Source organism: Lithobates pipiens, unplaced genomic scaffold (assembly GCF_037356315.1).
Source record: "Lithobates pipiens isolate NorthernLeopardFrog02 unplaced genomic scaffold, aLitPip1_a1.2 Scaffold_19, whole genome shotgun sequence".
Taxonomy (NCBI): domain Eukaryota; kingdom Metazoa; phylum Chordata; class Amphibia; order Anura; family Ranidae; genus Lithobates; species Lithobates pipiens.
Genome location: NW_027507764.1, coordinates 505,627,301 through 505,648,207, shown reverse-complemented (window position 1 = coordinate 505,648,207; position 20,907 = coordinate 505,627,301). Strand labels below are relative to the sequence as shown.

Here is a 20,907-nt window from a genome sequence, read left to right as displayed (position 1 = left end):
AACAGTAAAATAAGGTATATTGTAATAACTTTCTCCATGGGTTACTGTTCCTGTTCTCTCCAGAGTCAGGCCATGTGGCAAAATATGAAAATACACTATGTTGTCAAAAGTATTGGGACACCTGCCTTTACACGCACATGAACTTTAATGGCATCCAAGTCTTCATCTATAGGGTTCAATGTTGAGTTGGCCCAACCTTTGCAGCTACTACAGCTTCAACTCTTCTGGGACTGTTCGACCATTCTTCCAGAAAAGCATTTGTGAGGTCAGGCACTGATGTTGGGTGAGAAGACCTGGCTTGCAGTCTCTGCTCCAATTCATCCCAAAGGTGTTCTATTGGGTTGAGGTCAGGACTCTGTGCAGGCCAGACAAGTTCCTCCACCCCAAACTCATTCATCCATGTAGTTATGGACCTTGCTTTGTGCACTGGGTGCACTTGTCATGTTGGACCAGGAAGGGGACATCTACAAACTGTTCCCACAAAGTTGGAAGCATGAAATTGCCCAAAATGTCTTGGTATTCTGAAGCCTTAAGCGTTCCCTTGACTGGAGCTAATGGGCCAAGCCCAATCCCTGAAAAACAACCCCACATCATAATCCCCCCTCCAACAAATTTTTTTGGACCAGTGCACAAAGCAAGGTCCATAAAGACATGGATGAGTGAGTTTGGGGTGAAGGAACTTGACTGGCCTGCACAGAGTCCTGACCTCAACTCAATAGAACACCTTTGGTATGAATTAGAGTAGAGACTGCATGCAAGGCCTTATCTTAACACAATTCTAAACCTTGTGAACAGACTTCCCAGAAGATCTGAAGCTGTTATAGCTGCAAAGGGTGGGCCAACTCAATATTGAACCCTATGGACTATGACTGGAATGCCATTAAAGTTCATGTGCGTGAGTTAATTAAAACACTCTCCCATTAAAAATAATTCAATGAAACTTTTCTTGGCTGTCAGCTGTCAGTGGCAGCTTTGTTGCCGGATAACTATCAGTATCAATCAAAATGGTTCCCAATCATATAATCGATGTAGCACCTCGATGTTTAGGCAGGGTTGCTAGTAAATTTACCTGCCAAGTATAGTTGCCTTGGCCAATTAATAGGAGATCAATTCATTCCACCCTAATTCTGAAATTGCTACACTTTTCTCTTCTGTCACTAGATGGACGGGTATCTGGTTGCATTAGATAGGACAAGGGCATTGCAAGGACAGATTAGGAATAGATGGGGTGTGTCAGCCCATGGGCAGGGATCTTCTTGGGTCCTTTGGCCTGCTGGGAGAGCCTATTTATGTGGGTGAGGTCAGGTGATCTGTGTTCTGTGCCACCTGGACAGCTGTCTGGGTGGACATGTGATATACTGCCCTGGGCTGCTAGGCCGGAGCCTGAGGCCTATCCCGGGGATATCTGGCTGCTAAGCTGTCTGAGGGCCTATACAGAAGCAAGAGAGCAGCGCAGGGTTGGGACTGTGGTTTGCAGTCCAACTAAAGTGACTGTTCTGTCGGCCGGAGAACCTGTCATGAATGGAAGGTAGAGGGGAAGCTGTCGCCACTAAGGGGCCATCCACCTTCTTACCAAGGACCACCATGAGTAGCTGCAGCAAGTACCATAGCAGTATTCTCACCAACCGGGGACAGTGAAGAATTGGGAAACTTCAGCAGGTGTCAAGCCAGGGACCCAGCCAGCAGAGGTGATGCTTGCAGGGAAGTCTTGTGTGCCAAGCCAGGGACTGAGCAGGCCAGTGGGGTGACACTCAAGGAGTATCTCTGAGTGCCAAGCTAGGTAGCCAGCAGGGACGCAAGGGTGACGCTTGAGGAAGATACTCAGTGTGAAGATTGGAAAAGCTCAGGAGATCCAGCGGCAGTGGATCAGTGGGTCTAAGTGATAGACTGGGAGCTCAGTTGAGTGAAGATCTAAAAGGGATATTGTGTAGGAAGTGAAAGAGTTCATTACAACTTGGTTAGAAACTGTTCAAGATTGTTGCCATAGGAGACAGCGTGTCTACACATACAGATGTGGTGTCTGGCTGGGTGCCTTTCCCTGCATGGCTACCTATAGAAGTCTCGGAGTCTGCTAATTAACATGGCAACTACTAAAGGGTGTCCTAGCCCTAACCCTCTCTCACAGTTCTGTTCAAGTGAAAATAAATCTCTGCATTCAAGAAGTGTCTGGTGCCCATTAATCTACCTTGCATCATACCCACCATGCCACGTAACCCACTTTACACAGAAGGGTGTCAGCTGTCCCTGACTCAGGAGGTCCCCATTAGGCCTGGAGATTTGGATAAATCATTATGCTATGAAGATGGGCAAATTTGTCATAGATTTATGGTTGACTGGCACATACCGATGGAGCCAAATTTGGTCTGGGTCTCTGGAACATAAGTAAAATGTAAACTAAATGGAAACACTGAAAACTGCATCACGTTGCATCCCATAAACAACTTTTTAAACTGAATGATATTGTGCATGCCAGTTGCATTCAGTGTGAAGTCAAGAGTCAGGCCACTATATTAATGCAGTTTCACCTTAGTTAACCCACCTAGTAAATTTAAATTTGTATCTTTAGTTTTAGGATTCAAAGTAATAAATAACACCAAATCTATGTGTGTTTCTCTTCACTGCACATACCTCCTAAATTGCTGATCCACCCTACAAATGACCTGTGCCTCACCACATCTTCCATTACCATTAATCTATGAATTTTCTCAAGCTGCGCCCACCAAGTAGAAGTCCCCACCTCACTCCATTAGACTTATTCTTCAAACTCTTTATCACTGCCTAAAAACTATACCTACAGGGATGCATTCAAATAAATTAAACTTTTTTTGTGACCTGCAAGCAATTTTAGCAACCCTTCCCTAATATTTCCAGATGTTCAATATAGCATATGACCTCACTGTACCTGCTATTGAAGCATTCTTGCATACTAGTTCAAATCATGAGAGTTCCCTAGGGTAACAATATATTTGAACTGCAACCCACTGATGATACCCAGCTGGAAAAGAGTTATATACTCCGTGATTCAAATTAGCAACTCTGTAAGCTGAAGACATTGCACTTCGCATTTTCAGGTAATACATGACAATACCTAGCCAATATTGAGCAGGTTTCCATCAGCATTACAAACTCGAAGAATGCAGCTATCTTCTCAAGTGAAAGGATACAGATTGTACAGACTATGAAAATTACTGCATTTTATTGCAAATTACATAATCGTGATGAAATACAGATTCTCCGTGTCAAGCAGCTGCTGCCGCAAATAGGTCTGTAATTATCTTCTTACGTCAAACTCACAACTACCGAACAAGAGTTATTTTATGACCCTGGCTCTGGAGTTTTTTGGAGAAAAATAATTAGATGCAATTAAGAGAAAAGTGACTCCAAAATGCATCTATTAACAAACTATTGAATACAGAGTCTGCCAAATCTTCTACATATAGCGCTACATGTTGCTTTACTTTCTCCTTAATTCAACTAATGGAATTATATTAAAGAAGATTGTCTCTCATTATAAAGGAAGAAAAATTAGTCTTTCTACTAGATGAAACTTTAGTAAAAATATGAATCTGTTTAAGTAATGAATGCAGGCAGAACATGACACACTATGAAAAACAGTGGCAAACTGCAACTTTGGCAGAAACAGATTTAACCTGTGGTTTATATGTGGTGGCCCTACAAAGCCTTATGTACAGTATGTTTGGTTCTGAATGAATGAATATACTAAAAATACTCAAGCGCTGGTGCGGTGAAAACCCTAATAATAATGTGAATCCAAATAACTATATGAGAAATAATAAAAGCTGCACCAATATCGGTGATCTCTCACCTAAATAGATAGCAATAAAATGAATATAAATATAATCAGTGCGCTAATATAAAAACGAAATATCACACATATCCCTGCTGTTCCTCTGTGCTAGTTTGATATATATCTGAATAGAATAAATATAAATAAATATTAATTGACCGTGTGAAATAAATAAGAATAAAGATAAATGAATTAATTGTGAATAAATAAATTCTGTGTAAACAAATTCCGTGTAAAAAAAATTTGATAAATTTCACATATAAAACTGAGAATATCTCTGCACCTGATATACGTAATAAAAATCAGAATTCAGAATTAAAAATATAGTAAAATGCACCTCTCTGAATAAACAACGATCCAAAGACTCACAAATATTGATATCCAAAGGAATCAAAATAAATTTAATTGAATTAAGTCCGGTGTTCAACACTCAGTCCCATACACATTGCCCGCAAACACCAGGCTGGGACAGCTAGCAAAGACTATCCCGCTATGATACGTGTGTTCCTTTAATCTTGATCCACAATCCTTTGGCTCTCATTCACCATAAGAAAAAACTGAAAAATGGTGCACTACTGCGATATTTAAGATCGGCTATTTATGCACATATCTATGGACTCACAGACCCATTATGATACAGGCATACAGTAGCATAAGGCAAAACGTCAGGTTACACTCCTCATCACAGCCTTTCCGTGTCTCCAAACATTAGCGGCTTGATGACACTGGCTCCTCCTCCCGACGCGGTGCGTCGCAGGTCACGCAACATTCTCAAGGGAAATAAGCCTGGTGGCACTCGTGGGGGATTTTAAAGCCGCTTTTGTTTTGCGGTTGCCATAGTGACTACAGGAATCATTTTATCATCATGCCGTTCCCTTCAGAGCCTTACACACAGTGTGTTCCCAAAAACGATACAAACATTTTTAATACAAATATCGCCAATTATACCATTCGTTTGCCTTACTAAATACAAACATACAGATCATATATTAAATATAACTAAGACTTACAATATATCACTGATACCTACAAAACATAAAAACGTTTTATTAAAACAGCGCTAAAAGGTATTGTATTGTTTACTATAATTGCGCTAAACTTTTAAACTCAAAAATTTAAAACCACTCATTGCCATCTCACCCTCATAAGCTCCTTTACCCCCCTAGTGATTGGGTGATCGTATAGGACAGTGATGGCGAACCTTGGCACCCCATATGTTTTGGAACTACATTTCCCACGATACTCATGCAGTGTAGTAAAGCATCATGGGAAATGTAGTTCCAAAACATCTGGGGTGCCAAGGTTCGCCATCACTGGTATAGGATTATAACCACAAATATTTTTATTACGTATATCAGGTGCAGAGATGTTATACGTTTTATATGTGAAATTGATCTAATCTTTTTACACTGAATTTATTTATTCACAAATAATTTATTTTTATTCTTATTTATTTCACACAGTCAATTAATATTTATTTATATTTATTTTATTTGGATTAATATCAAACTAGGACAGAAGAACAGCAGGAATATATGTGTGATATTTAGTTTTTATATTAGCGCACTGATTATATTTATATTCGTTTTATTGCTACGGAATGAATACACTTGCTTTAGAAAGAAAAAAAAGCACATACCTTATGCCCCATTATAACAGACAGCAAATGTCCAAGCAGGTTGAATTCAGCCATCGTGACTGTGATGGAACACTTCAACAATGTGACGCAGGTAAGTCGTGTTGGTATGTATTCCTCCAGTACTGACACCTCTTCTGGACTAGGTAAAGTCTTACATTCTTCAAGTGAAGCTGGAGAAAAAGTATAGCAGTGTTGTTGGCAGGTAATATAAAATCTATTTTTTTTTTTTAAAAAAGGTTCCTAAAACAAGTGAACATCTGATTTGTAGTCTGCAGGGCACAATGGTCTTATGTCCTTCTTGTGTTTAATGTAGAACTCTTGCCCGTCATTAAAAAATAAAATGATATGCAGTAGCACTTTTTTTTAAGGCTTTAATAATAGCTTTCACCAGTCCCTCTGCAAAGCATCAACAATAACTGTTAATCTTGGTTTAAGTCAACCTCATGCAGATTCCTGTGATAGGGTAACAATGCTGATGCACTGCTTATGAGTTCAAAGCAAAGTTATCACTTATGTAAAGCTGCTTGTGCTATAGTAAGGCTGGCCATACATTATACAGTTCTTGTAAAACTTTCCTTTAGATTTACCAAAAACATATAATATGAGGTCAAACTTAAACACTCTCAATTTGTAATGCAATCAGGCAGGCACTTGTACTACATAGTTGAAGGTAAATCTAAAAGGAAATCAAATAATAAAATTGTTTAACGTATTGCCAGCTTAAAGCGGTTGTAAACCAATCAACGATTTTTGTTTTGTTTTCCCTGCAAGGTAAAGCCATAATGTGCCAATATGAATCGCATACTAGCATATTATGTTAAACTTCCCTTAAAACGAAGCTGCTGCCATATTCACACGTCTTGCTTTTGGGTTTGCGGACTCTGGCTCTTTGACTGCCTGGAGCCGCAATGATGGCTGGAGCAGGTCACGGCACGGATGGCCGTTCCTCCAGAGAGCATACACCAGTGATGTAACTGGCTGCATGTGCAGTAACTATCTCCTAAACGATGCACGTTTAGGAGATATTTAAACTACCTATAGGTAAGCCTCATTTTAAGCTTGCCTATAGGTAAAAGTCATGCATGGAAGTTAATTTCCACTTTAAGTTGAAGGGGGTGCGGCTATCAGCATCATCGCTAATGGTTCCCAAGGCTATATCTTTTCAATCACACCACATTTAGCACTGCTCACTACCTTCTGGATTGGTAGCACTGCCTCTGCTGCTGAAACACTCCCATGGTGAGCCCCAGTGTCTGTGAGGGGTAGTGCCTGAGTCACAAATGAAATAGTGTTCGTCACGCTCAGAGGAGGTAAGGAAGTAATTTATAAATCTTGTGTACCACATAGAAACTAGAACTGGTAGCTCTTAAGACTGTCACACAGGAGCCTTTAGGTTTGCTGTTTTAGGGTTTTTCTGCATAAAAGGCACGTTCAATGCTCATCATACATAAGGACAGCATACATTAATAGCCAGAATCTACATATTAAAGCATCTGTGCCTGTACCAGTGCATACCAGCACACAGTCCCATATGCTAACTGTGGTTTTACAGAGGTTCTGTATGCTCATGCATGCTATATAGCCCCCAGCCCCACCATTGCAACCCTGCACATGACTCCTTTTAGGACGGTCTATCAGACAAAAGAACAAACACATTGGCAGCTAGAAAATACATTGGTGTAGTGTAGAGTTTTGACTCTATTTGTCCATAGAGATGCATGCCATAACACACTCTCTCTGTACAACCTGCATTGCAGTCCTACTCTATCCAGGCACTTATGGTCAGGATTTCCTCACACAGCCTCATATTCTGTAGTCATAAGAGTAGGCCTTCAAAAGATCACTCAAAGAGTTATAATGAACCCAGTAAGATGGAAAAAAAAAAAAAAAAAAAGGAAGCGGCTACCACTGATTTCTTTTTAAAAGGTGTAGGCTTTGCATTATAATTTCAAACCTGGCTTTGTAATCTGGGAAAATATGCAGGGGGATCATTTAGAGTCTACAGACTTTGCTGGCTAAATGTATTTGTTCCAGGCCAGTGAATCATCAGGTAGCAAAGCTAAGATTGGTATGACAGCCCAGTTCTTAAATCTTTAAAAAATTGTCAGAAAAAACATTCCCAGACTGGTTTAACAGAGGGTACGATTTAAAAAACTGATGATACAGCCTTTTGGTCTGTCACACAAAAAAGTTTGGCAAGCATATTTCTGTATAGCAGTTTTTAACGTACCACTATTGAAATGTTATATCTTCAAAAATTTAGATGAAAATTAATAAATTAAGTTTGTTGAAATGGTAGAGCGGTTGACCAACAGAGCCATCCAGAATACTAGGCCAAGTACAGCTATCACAGATTTGCGCAATGGGCGTGTTAAGCTGACTACATGGCCCTTTGGTGTGAACCCAGGGAAGGTAAAGTATTGACATGAGAGATTTTATACTTTAGTGATGCTGGGTTGTTTCAATGTACTGTATCTTTACATAGTGAAATGTACATTCACACCATGCTCTTGATCTCTTAAATTAAAAACACAATAAAAAAATCTGAAAACAAAAGAAAAATACCAGGGCGGGAACAACTGTAAGCCTCATATTCATGATCGAAAGAGCACGCCACCATCTTCATGATCCTATGTACTGAACTGCTGTCAAGTCTTAAGTCGATGGGACCAATCACAAGCCTCTTTATGGACATCTCTTTGACATTGCTGATCTCTTCTGACTTTAATGCGGGGAATTCTTGCTGGCTTACAGATCCTTCGGAAATAACAAAAAAAAAAAATGAAGCTTAGTAACCCATCATTACTGCATTGTTCAGATACTATTTTAGTCCTTAGTCATGTTATAAAATATGCCTTTCTTACTAAAATAAGAAATTTTATGCACCTTTAAACTAAATTTATCAAAATAAAACTTGGTAACATAGATTCAACATTTTGAAAGAGTCTTCATATTATATAAGAAAACCTAACTGGTTGCGTCTGGAGGAATATTTTTATTTTTACTTTTTAAATGCAAGAAGCCCACTGAAAGCAAACTAAATAAAATGATTCAACATATTAAGGGCAGTTGACCATGGTACATCATGAAACTTGTAGCAAGAAAGCTGATTTACAAGGGATGAACTTTACCACACATATTTATCTAGATGGCCTACACTGCAGCACATTCCCAGAGTAAAACAAAATCTGTAGTGCCGCACTCTACAGAAGACCACTTTCTTTTATTGGAAAATCACATCACAGCTCAACTAGTCTGTTGCTATTGGTAATAGCCAGCACATGTGGCTTCCCAGCCGAAGAGACAGTTTACAAGCCTGCAGGTGAGCTCCTGGAGCGGTGATATCCCTTCTCCTTTATATTACGTTTCCAGAGTACACAGTAAAAGAATGCTCTCAGTATATAAGCAGAAATACATGTATTTCAAGGGCTCAATCTATAATATGCACACTGGTTCCTTGGGCATGCACCAGTCTATACCAGGATTTGTGAGTACTATACACAAAACTGTACCCAAGTATTCACAGAGCAGTAGCTGGCTTTTAAACTATAAGCCCTGCCCTATAGAATACACTGGGTCAAACAGTTGAACTGGCAGTTGGACAGCCAAGTCTTGGGAGAGCTTCTCTACCAAAGTCCTACTGTGTGTATCAGGAGTGCTGACAGCAACTCCAGTAAAAAGGAAGCATGCAACTGAATGAAATTTTTTTTTTGTGAGCAGATGGTAATCATGCCAATTTTTACACAGACAATGTTGTGATGCACAATGGTGGCACATATTTTCATTGAGATGACTACCTTTTTTGAAAAGGCAATGGGTCCTGTCAGAATACTTGTGAAGTTTATCATATCTGTAAAATATCTGCTTTGAATGTGTGGATGGGGAATTGATTTGTTTTCTTTTTATAAACCTGCTGGTTTAACCCAAGAAAATGAATCATGTATGACCTACCTTACACTAACAAAGTAAACATTTAAGGTAATATGTTGGACAGAGAGACAAGAAACAGGTGACTCCTTAGGAAGTGTTTGTTTCTGAAAAGAGGGCAAACAAGAGTGAAATAAACTTGTACCTTTGCCACTAGTACACTCCATTGTGTATAGGTAATCCATGTAGAATGCCCCAAACCTCTGCATTCCGGCTATCTCTGTGTAGGTCTCCTATCAACAAAGAAAAGCAAACAGATCTAACTCAAGCACAAGAGAAGCCCCAGATTATAAGCAGCACAGACAAAGTATTTGAGGTGTAAGCATGTTTGGGTTTGAGTGTGAACACAAAAAAAAAAAAAAAACGAACCTCTACAAAACAGTTGTTATCCAAAGCACTTACCTTTTCAAGACAGGTAATGAAACGTCTATGGCCCTTTGTACAAAAGACAAGTCCAATCAAACAAATATTGGTTGGTTAATAAATACCTTTAACTGAATGCATGTGTTTTATGTTTAATTTTCTTAATGCAAATATAACAACAGGTAGAAAAAATGTTGTAATTCTACCTTTTTTGGGTGAATCTTTCATTATATGCCTAAATGTTGGACAAACTATCATGGTGTGTGTATATATATATATATATATATATATATATATATATATATATATATATATATATATATATACATATATATATATATATATACACACACACACACACACATACACACACACACCATGATAGTTTGTCCAACATTTAGGCATATAATGAAAGATTCACCCAATCACATTGTCTGATTTTTTAAATAATTTATTTGCAAATTATGGTGGAAAATAAGTATTTTGTCACCTACAAACAAGCAAGATTTCTGGCTCTCAAAGACCCGTATCTGTTGAAGGACACCAGAAACCAAATTGTAGACCTGCACCAGGCTGGGAAGACTCAATCTGCAGTAGGCAAGCAGCTTGGTGTGAAGAAATCAACTGTGGGAGCAATAATTAGAAAATGGAAGACATACAAGACCACTGATAATATCCCTCGATCTGGGGCTCCACGCAAGATCTCACCCATCTCAAGACCACTGAATGATCACAAGAACGGTGAGCAAAAATCCCAGAACCACACAGGGGATCTAGTGAATGACCTGCAGAGAGCTGGGACCAACTTAACAAAGGCTATCATCGGTAACACACTACGCCGCCAGGGACTCAGATCCTGCAGTGCCAGACGTGTCCCCCTGCTTAAGCCACTGCATGTGCAGGCCCATCTGAGGTTTGCTAGAGAGCATTTGGATGATCCAGAAGAGGATTGGGAGAATGTCATATGGTCAGAAGAAACCAAAATAGAACTGTTTGGTAGAAACACAACTCGTTGTGTTTGGAGGAGAGGATGCTGATTTGCAACCAAAGAACACCATACCTACTGTGAAGCATGGGGGTGGCAACATCATGCTTTGGGGCTGTTTCTCTGCAAAGGGAACAGGATGACTGATCCATGTACATGAAACAATGAATGGGGCCATGTATCGTGAGATTTTGAGTGCAAACCTTCTCCCATCAGCAAGGGCATTGAAGATAAAACGTGGCTTGGTCTTTCAGCATGACAATGATTCCAAACACACCGCACGGGCAATGAAGGAGTGGCTTTGTTAAAAGCATTTCAAGGTCCTGGAGTGGCCTAGCCAGTCTCCAGATCTCAACCCCATAGAAAACCTTTGGAAGGAGTTTAAAGTCCGTGTTGCCCAGCGACAGAACCAAAACATCACTGCTCTAGAGGAGATCTGCATGGAGGAATGGGACAACATACCAGCAACAGTGTGTGATAACTTTGTGAAGACTTACAGAAAACATTTGACCTCTGTCATTGCCAACAAATGATATATAACAAAGTATTGAGATGAACTTTTGATATTGAAAAAATACTTATTTTCCACAATAATTTGCAAATAAATTAGTAAAAAATAAAAATAAAAATCAGACAATGTGATTGTCTGGACCTGTTTCCACATTTTGTCTTTCGTAGTTGAGGTATACCTATGATGACAATTACAGGTCTCGTCTTTTTAAGTGGGAGAACTTACACAATTGGTGGCTGAATAAATACTTTTTTGCACCACTGTGTATACACAAACACAAACACACACACACACACACACACACACACACACACACACACCAAATACTACCAAAAGTGTTAGTACGTAGGGTTCAATTTTGTTTTGCCAACCCTTTGCAGTTATAAGGCTGTCCACAAGGTTTAGAAGTGAGTCTATGGAAATGTTTGACCATTCTTCCAGAAGCGCATTTGTGATGTGGACAAAAAGGCCTGGCTCGCAGTCTCCGCTCTAATTCATCCCAAAGGTGTTCTATCCGGGTTGAGGTCAGGACTCTGTGCAGGCTAGTCAAGATCCTCCACCCCAAACTTGCTCATCCATGATGTGTGCCACCATTTTTACCAACAGTCTTTATAATGCATGTCAATAAATGAAAAAAACTGACAAACATTTGGTCTGACGCATGTCAGTGCACTGCATATATGTGAAATAGCATCACTTAAAACAATGGTAAACCTCTACACATGTGTTGATGGGAATATGGGAATTACCTTGGTGTCAGATGCTCCTTGTATTTACTCCCAAAAGAACAACTATCGTTTGTATTTACCTAGCCACAACATTTTGCATCCTATACTATATAAATCTGCTCTTAGGATTTAAAATGTGGACTCTGCCTTAGCATTTTATACTTGAGCAGGCCCAATTCAAAGAATAAAGGAGGAACAATTTCCAATGCATGTGTCCAAAACAACTGAAAGCAACATGGCAAGCAATACTTCAGAATAGCGCAGCGAGGAAAAGAAGAATCGCTGAAGCAAAGATGTAGAAGAAGGGAGAAAAATGTGCCTTGCTTCTGAAAGTATTGAAAAAAAAAAATGGACTTTTACTTTAGTTGGAAAAAAGGTTGAACCGAATAACAAATCCTTTAACAAGCTAAACAATTCATAAATATATGTTGTTAAATTGTACATGTAGAGTTCCTTAGAAAGAATCATTACAGATGGGTTCGCCTCGGGCCCTTCTAGGATAGTCTCTAGTTTTGCCTCCTTTCTCTCATCCCTATACAGCAGACCTGCCTCTTTTGATCTGGACAAGGCTGAGAGCTTTTTTGAAACACTTAGCCTTCCTTCGCTGTCCTCGATGGCCCAAGACACCGTGAACACACCTATTTCTGAGTCGGAGGTCGCCCAAGCTATTAAATCTTTCAAGCCATCCAATATCCCAGGTCTGGATGGCTTCACTGGACTGTATTATAAAACATTTGCAACTTTGCTCACCCCTTACCTGACTTTTTATTTCCATTCCTGCCGTGATGGTGCAAGGCCCTCTACGGACTCACTTAAGGCCCACATTTCTATGATTCCCAAGTCAACTGAGGAGGCCACTGACCCACAATATTTTCATCCTATTTCTCTGTTGAATGTGGACTTGAAGGTTTTGGGGAAAATTTTAAGCACACGTGTCAATAAATCCCTTTAAGTCCTCAGTCACAGAGACCAGGTGGGCTGTGTGCCCTGCCGTCACTAAGAGAACGTAATCCACCTTATCCTTAATCAGCGTAAAATTCCAAGTTCTGTGCTCTCCTTGAATATTTACAAAGCGTTTGATTCGCTTTCTTGGGACTACCTCCAATATGTTCTGACTCCATGGGAATGTAGGGCACACTTCTTATCGTGGATTCAAGCCCTATATTTAATCGCTGTCAGTGGCAGGAAATAATAGGCAGGTTTTTTCTGCGACTTGTTTCCTATATTTCGGGGAACCAGGCAGGACTGCCCCATTCCCCAGCACTCTTGGCACTGGAGCCACTGGCGGAGGCAATCGGGGCCATTGTTGACATTTCAGACGTACCTTATGATGGAGCCCAGTATAAAGCCAATTTTTTTTGCAGATGATGCTCTTCTGTTTCTGACAAACCCACTCATCTCCCTTCCCAACTTGCAACTTGTATTAGACCGATTTTCAGCCTTCCCCGGCCTTTAAATCAACCCCTCTAAAACCACAGCGCTGAACATCAACCTCCCTCCTGATGTGGTGGAGCATCTTCAGAAGTATTCCCATACCGTTGGGCATCTCAATCTATTGAATACTTAGGCATCAAACTGACGTCCTCCTACTCTTCGTTGTTCTCTGCCAACTACCACCCCTTGCTGCATGCCTTGACCTCCCTCATGCATTCCTGGCAATTTCCCACCCTTTCATGGATAGGAAGGATCTCTGCAGTCAAAATGACAATCCTACCTAAAGTTTTCTATTACTTTCGCACACAGCCAGTTAGAGTACCCTCTTTCTTTCTTTGCAAAATCAGATTCTCCAATTTATCTGGGTGCTGAAATGTCCTAGAGTCCCTAGATCTACTCTTTATACCCATAGGCTGCAGGAGGTCTGGGGGTCCCCAATGTCTCCAAGAACTATACAGCAGCGCACATCTCCCCATTGACTATGCTTCACGCAGCTACGGATGTCACTCCTTGGGTGTTATTTGAATTGCCTAACTGCGGTTCGTTCTCAATACAAGCTCTGCTCTGGCTCCCTCATAAATTGCGCCCCCTGAGCCCCATGCTATTGCATGGCCTGCAGACATGGAATTCAGTTCGCTATTCTGGAAATTTGATGTCTCCTTTTTTACCACTGCTCCCTATTACTCACAATCCTCTTTTCCCCGCAGGCCTTGAGGAGCCTCTGATATTCTGGGAGGCTATACACGAGTTCAAAACTTTCTTTCCTCCCATTCCTTTCTATCATGGGAGACTATCCGAGAAACACACAACGCACCAATCAGGGAACACTACCTCTTCCTTCAATTGAAACACTGAATTTTGCCCTACGCCACATGTCCACTTACCCATTTTAAAAGACTTTCTTCGAATATGCATGTCAGCATGCCCCTGGCCTCATTACAGCTATCTATGCTTCTTTGAATGGATGCCCGACATCCGCATACCTCTCCTACATGGCCCAATGGTAAAGGAACCTCCGGTCCCCCATAGACCTAGAAGACTGAAGTAAGGCCTGAAAAATAGTGGCCAAATGCTCATGTAATACAAAACACACTAGAAGCAGCATATAAGGTCCTTTTTTCCGATGGTACCGAGTCCCAGCCCGTACAGCTCATGCTTTCCCGGGGAGTGGTGATAGTTGTTTCCCTAACTGTGGACAGCAGGGGGATGTCGATGTCATAAATACCTGGTGGTCCTGCCCAAGACTGGTGGGGTTCAGGTCTAGAGTTTTTGGCTTACTTCAGACCCTTTCCCATCCAACAGTTCATAGGGATGCTAAGTTAGCCCCATTACATTGTCCAATACTGGGTTTATACCCTCCACGCCAGAAGCCAGCCACATACCTCTTTATTGTGGCTAAACAAAACTATAGCTCAAGCCTGGAAGACCTAATGCGTAGCTTTTCAGGGGGTGAAGACACATATGACTGCTATTATGCTTCAAGAACGAATGTCGAGGGGGTGTGGCTTGGCGCGCAAAGGAGATGGACGCTTGATACAACAGCTCCGACAGCATCGCAGCCTTAGTCGGCCTTTCTGCACCCAGATAGCTCTAACATGAGCATGAAAAACCATGGGACACCCCGCACAAGATCCCGGAGACTAGCAGCGGAGTACCAGGGAAGAAACATCTCAGAGCTCTTCAAAAATCCCCCGGCGGCCAGAAACAACATGCCTGGAGTCAAGATGCCGGCGCCACGCGTGGAGGATGACTACAGTGAGGACTCGCAGTCAGCGATAGAGGATGACGGTAGGGGCACCCCTCATTCGGATTCTCCCCCTCACATTTGCTGGGATGTCTGGCTTTGCAGCCGACATCAAAGCGATCTTTTCGGCCGCAATAACTAATCTTAAATCCAGCATGCTAGTCCTCACGGATAAAATGATAGTGGCAGGGACGGCAGGGAGACACAGAGACAAAGCAAACCACAGACTTGAAAGAGTGTCATGCTCGCAAACCCAGCATTTTATTTAAATTAATAGACATCTTGATGATTTAGATAATAGAGGAAGGAGAAACAATATCAGGGTCAGGGGGATCCCTGAATCTGTAGAAGCAGATCAGATCACACCGGCCCTGGAGAGGGTATTCAACAGCCTGCTGGAAAGGCCTGAGAACACAGCCATTGAATTCGTCAGAGTTCATAGAGCCCTTAGAGCCAGAGGTCCGGAAAATATGCCTCCTAGAGATATAATATGCTGCCTACAAAGCTTTCCCTTGAAAGAAAGCATAATGAGAAAGGCCCGCAGGAATGATCGGATAATCTTAAACGGCGAAATGATCATGCTTTTCCATTACCTTTTCCAAATCACCCTTAAGAACTGGAGGGCTTTGAGGCTTTTATTAGACAGAGGGAAAAGGACCTACGCTACACCTGGCGATTCCCATTTTCTTTACTAGTCAGCCATAATGGAAAACAATACTCTCTGCGATCCCCAGATGATCTTCCTGATTTCTGCCATGCATTACAGCTAGGCCCAGTGGAAGTGCCAGATTGGTACCAGGAATTCATTGTACCACCACTGGACAGACCTAAACTTGCCTCCCCATTTATCTCTCCGGATAATCACCACATGAAAAAAAATGAGACTGTCCCGCCCTGGCAGTTCGCAAGCGGGCACTCAAAGCAGCAGGTCTCACTCCTCAAGAGGACATGAGGAGACTTAACCATAGAGACAACACTCTACAGTGTTACTCACCAAACCCTCTACGCCTGTTCTTTGTCACAATGAAACTTGTGGCTAATTGAAGTGACCCTGACTTCACCTAGTTGCAGACATACACAGCGCTGGTTAAAGTGGCAGTTAATATTTCACTATCGGATGATAGTACAAGTTGCATGAATGGACGTTGTCGACTCATCTGGGAATGGACACCCCACCAAAAGTGGCCCACTGCCCCTCCGATCCCTCCACACCGACCTTTGATAAACTGCAACGTGAGGAAGACTTCCCATCAGATCACTCTCCTCCATGTATAACAGAGGATCTCCCACACCAAACTGAATAATACCACAGAAAGATGCTCTCATTCAGATAAGTGCATCCAATGTGCAAACCTGTATTGCTAGGGCTGTAATACCTTTTAATTTTACAGGTTCTACCTATGCCGTTAAGCACGTGTGGACTCATTGCCACAGATAATCGCAAAGTGCCTTTCTAATTAAGATACTCCCTCTCCCAACGAACTGTATTCCACCACAGAAGAAGGCTCTCATCCTGATAAGTGCACCCAAAGCGCTAACTTGTATTGCTAAAGCTCTAACCCCTTTTTTTAATTTTACAGGTTCTACTTATGCTCTTATGCACGTATGGACTCAATGCCATAGATAGTCGAGAAGTGTCTTTCAGATGGTTTAGGTCATAATCAATATATTCCACTTTATTAACAGGACGTGGGGTGGTATCTGGGTCCACCCCTGCAGAAGGGGATCTCCCACATACAACATTACCGTGGGGTAACCATGTCGGTTTAGGGAGTCACAGAAACTTTACACATTAGAAGAAGGGCTCTTCTTCTCCTGCCTAAAGCTAGGTTACCGCAACTTTAGAATTTAGAATTTTGACTGTTCAGAATTTTATCGTTTTGAGGTTATTGATTTTAGGCCTAACTGGTGCAGAAAATGTAAATTGAACCTCGTCTATGCTTCTTATGCCACGTACACACGTAGCCGACTATCCGACGGACTTAGTCTGGCGGACTTCCCGCCAGACTGTCCGTAGGACTTTCCGAACGGGCTACTTGCCCACACACAGCACCAGAATTATAGACTGGCACTGCCACTACAAATTTAAGGATTGGGTGGATTCCCAGACCTCGACCTTCAGGTCTCACCCCCTCATAGGCACTACACTCGCAATCTTCCACAAATTAACGAGACTCAACAATTTCTCCTCACACTTAAGCCTTTTAACACCATTATACAACAACCCAGACTTGCCTCCAGGCCTAAGAAATAAATTCCTCCACTCACCGATTTCAGATAAACTATTACTGGCCACACAATGTTTTAGCAACGACGGGTTCAAAGATTTCTCAGTTCTCAAGACGGATAGCCAAACGCCTGACCTACCACTATGGACATATTTCCAAGTCCGCAGCTACCTCAACAGTCAATCAGTCCGGTCAAACTTGAATAGACAATTGACAGAACTGGAGAAAGTGTGCTTAGCAGACGAACCAATTACTAAAGCGACTTCGCTAGCATATCACTGGATTCAGGGGGGGAGGTGCCCGAGAGGAAAGTGATCTCAGAGAGCGATGGTCCAAAGAACTAGATGTCACACTTACGAGCAAAAAGTGGCAGAAAGCATGTATATTTGCGCTTAGATGCTCAATCAGTACCAAAACCCAAGAAACGGCATATAAGCTGTTAACCCATTGGTATGCCACACCCGTTAAGTTACACTCATGGTTTCTGATAACTCCAGACACATGTTGGCGTTGCCAGGAAGATAGAGGCACTTTGGTACATATTTGGTGGCACTGTCCAGTTCTGCAACCCTTTTGGTCTGAGGTTAGGAACCTTGTATTCCGGATTACGGAGACCAGGTTAAAACTTGACGCTATGTATCGCATTTCCTGATTAAAAAATAAAAAATTTCACTCTCCAAGCACCTTCTGAACGCAACTAAAGCATTGATCCCGCTTCATTGGAAGTATTCCTGGACACCGTCCATCTGGGATTGGCTACACGAAGTATCAGAGATCCGGGAGATGGAGGAGACGGTAGCTCAGTCCACAGAGACTGTTGACAGCTTTCATAAGATGTGGTCTCTCTGGTATGTGTTCAAACACTCTCAGGCATACACAGACCTCTTAGATGCCCAGTAACCAGACTTGACATAACCACATGTATAAATAACTGCATCCAATTACCTGTATCATAGCTCAACCTTTTAAAGGTACAAGAATACGAAAGCAGACGGTGATCACTAAGATTATACATACTCTCCAGGACCTTTTCTTATTTTTCTGATTCTATCTAGACTTTTTTTTTTCTTCGTACTCAGATGCCATGCTAATTTTTCCACTATCGGTTAGATTTCTAATAACATCCTAATTGGCCCAATATGCAATACACTCGGGTCGAGTGGGGCTTCTCGGCAGCCCCAAGTTCCTTTCCTGTTCCTGAGGTTCCTTCAGTCATTCATTCTGCTAAATTATCATATATTTCTCACTTAACTTTGACTGTTGTTCAACATCTAACTGTTCATGAATGTGTTGCTATTTGGAGCTATGACTCCAACTTTATTTATTCTGCCATTTTTTCAAATAAACTTCGATGCAAAAAAAAAAAAGAACGAATGTCCAGTCGTGTGAATGACTCGCACGCCAAATTTCTCTAAGTTTGGAAACCATGGGTCTCTTATGAGTTCCTCTCACTCCAAGCATCCTTTTTGGACCTTGTCCGATTTCTACCTGTGGTACTCCCTAATTTGAGTTATCCCCTTTCCCTTCCCTCCTCTCCTATCTACGACTCTCTCTTTCTGCATTTTTGCTTTCCTTGCCTTCTCCTGAGTTTCTCACTATTCCAGTCCACGCCGTTGCCTCCTATTGGGGGGGTTGAAGGAGAAGAGCCTCACCTCCGCTGACAACATGTAGATTTTGGGGACATGGCATTTTTTACACTTTGGTTAAGTACAATTATGATCTTTATTGCTCATTGTACCCATTTTCTAGCCCACGGGTGATTAACAAGCTTGCTTATGAATCTCTTGTTTATGTCCAAAAACCCAATAAACATATTGAAACAGAAAGAATCATAACCTGGACATCAGAAGGGGGATATTGCTTCCATGTGCACTAATCTGGGTCTACCCCCATTTTTTCACATTAAACAAGGCAGATGAAATGCAAGACAAGACACAAACTATTACAAGAATTAAAATTTAGAATTGCTCTGTCAAAATCAAAAAACATTACATATTTAATTTGTGTATATACATTTATATATACATACATACATACAAACATGCACACAAATAGGAATTTAGATATTCAACAAAAAGGTTTTAAAATTAAAGAGAGAGGGCGGAAAAGAATAATTTTGGTTTACCACACATTTTAGCAGAGTGGGTTCCCACCACATTCCATATGTGTCTGGGGCCGTCATAACCCTGCCATGTTCAATTTGGCCAAGGCTGATGGGCGTTAGGGAAAAATTACCAAGCTGAAAACGAGACCATTCTTTTTCCATGGAGTTGCACAGACACAAAACGACAGGATAGTTATGATCAGAGACATCAAATAGACATGAACACAGAACTCTGACCGTGGATAAAGCAATTTTCAATGAAATTACACACACAGGCCCTGCCAGGTAGGATGCCCCCATTTGCACTCTGAGTAATGTGACAACATGGAAAGCAAAAGGAAAATGTTTTCTTAGGGATCAATTGTGGTCATGATTCCTCTCCGCTTGAGTTTGTGGTAGACACGCTATTAGGAATGAGGTTCATTGTTCAAGCCCATATGTCTATGTATGGTGAGGAATCTTACTTGTATTGTCTGAATGTTTTGAAAGATGAAAATAAAGTTGCATTGTTAATCTATTGCACCATTTCAGTATGCAGTAAGATTTACAAGTTAGGCAAAATTACATCCTGCTTGCTAAGGATTGTAAGGATCCTAGTGGACACCTCATGGCCCAGGACCCTGCTCTGTCTGATTCATGATATCTATAAAACATGTGCAACTTTTAGGCCCCCATTAAGACTTTTCTGGTGCAGTGCAATAATTGCTTTTACGTCTATATACTAGAACAGACCAAAAATGCACCAAACAATTTTTCCACAGCATAGTAGTGTTGTTAAACGTGTGATCTTTTAGAGTATTGAGGAGCAGCAACACATACTGTAATTGCAAAGCTGGCCTTAAAGGGAATTTTTATTTATTTTATTATTTTTATATATGTACATAGGGTAGTTAAATTTACTCATATATTTTTTTATTAATACTATCTAGCAGTGTAGCACAGTGATGGTTAATTTCTGCTCCCCTTAATACAAAGTCCCTGAGTTTGACCAGATGAATATGAATAAGTGCAGTTGGCCATTAGTATACTATATACAGGCAGAACAAACTGAAAACTGACCGTGATACTTTTTTATATTTGCGCAAACATACAATTTTTCAGGACAGGGATTTAGGTTATGTCCCCTTCTTCAAAATCCCAGCAGTCTATTTCCAGGCCAAACAAATGCCCACATACATTCCTAATATTCAAGGTTCAGGGCTCTGAAATAAAAACCGCAGCTTTTCATAGCTAATACTCAGATCTCTCCTGACTTGGTAGGATGTCTCTCTATAAAATGGATATCCTCCCCAGCTTTCTCAATTTATTCCAAACCCTCTCAATTTGAGTGCTCTGTCTCTTATCACAAATTGGGTTTGTCCCAATTAAAATTCCTATGGCATCCCTGCCCAGCATGATTGAGACATGACAGACTAACCATGCATCAAGAGGATGAT

General features: G+C 41.2%; 1 protein-coding gene across 3 annotated transcripts in view; it reads right to left on the bottom strand.

Annotated features, from left to right (window-relative positions):
- Positions 1 to 20,907, bottom strand: part of VPS13B (vacuolar protein sorting 13 homolog B) — a 1,337,220-nt gene that overhangs the window by 1,110,457 nt on the left and 205,856 nt on the right. For all 3 annotated transcript variants that reach the window (XM_077493096.1, XM_077493095.1, XM_077493097.1), the window contains 3 exons: positions 9,520 to 9,607; positions 8,013 to 8,204; positions 5,448 to 5,617 (listed from right to left, as the gene is read on the bottom strand). In XM_077493096.1, the coding sequence (XP_077349222.1) occupies positions 5,448 to 5,617; positions 8,013 to 8,204; positions 9,520 to 9,607 (450 nt within the window). The remainder of the gene's footprint in view (positions 1 to 5,447; positions 5,618 to 8,012; positions 8,205 to 9,519; positions 9,608 to 20,907) is intronic.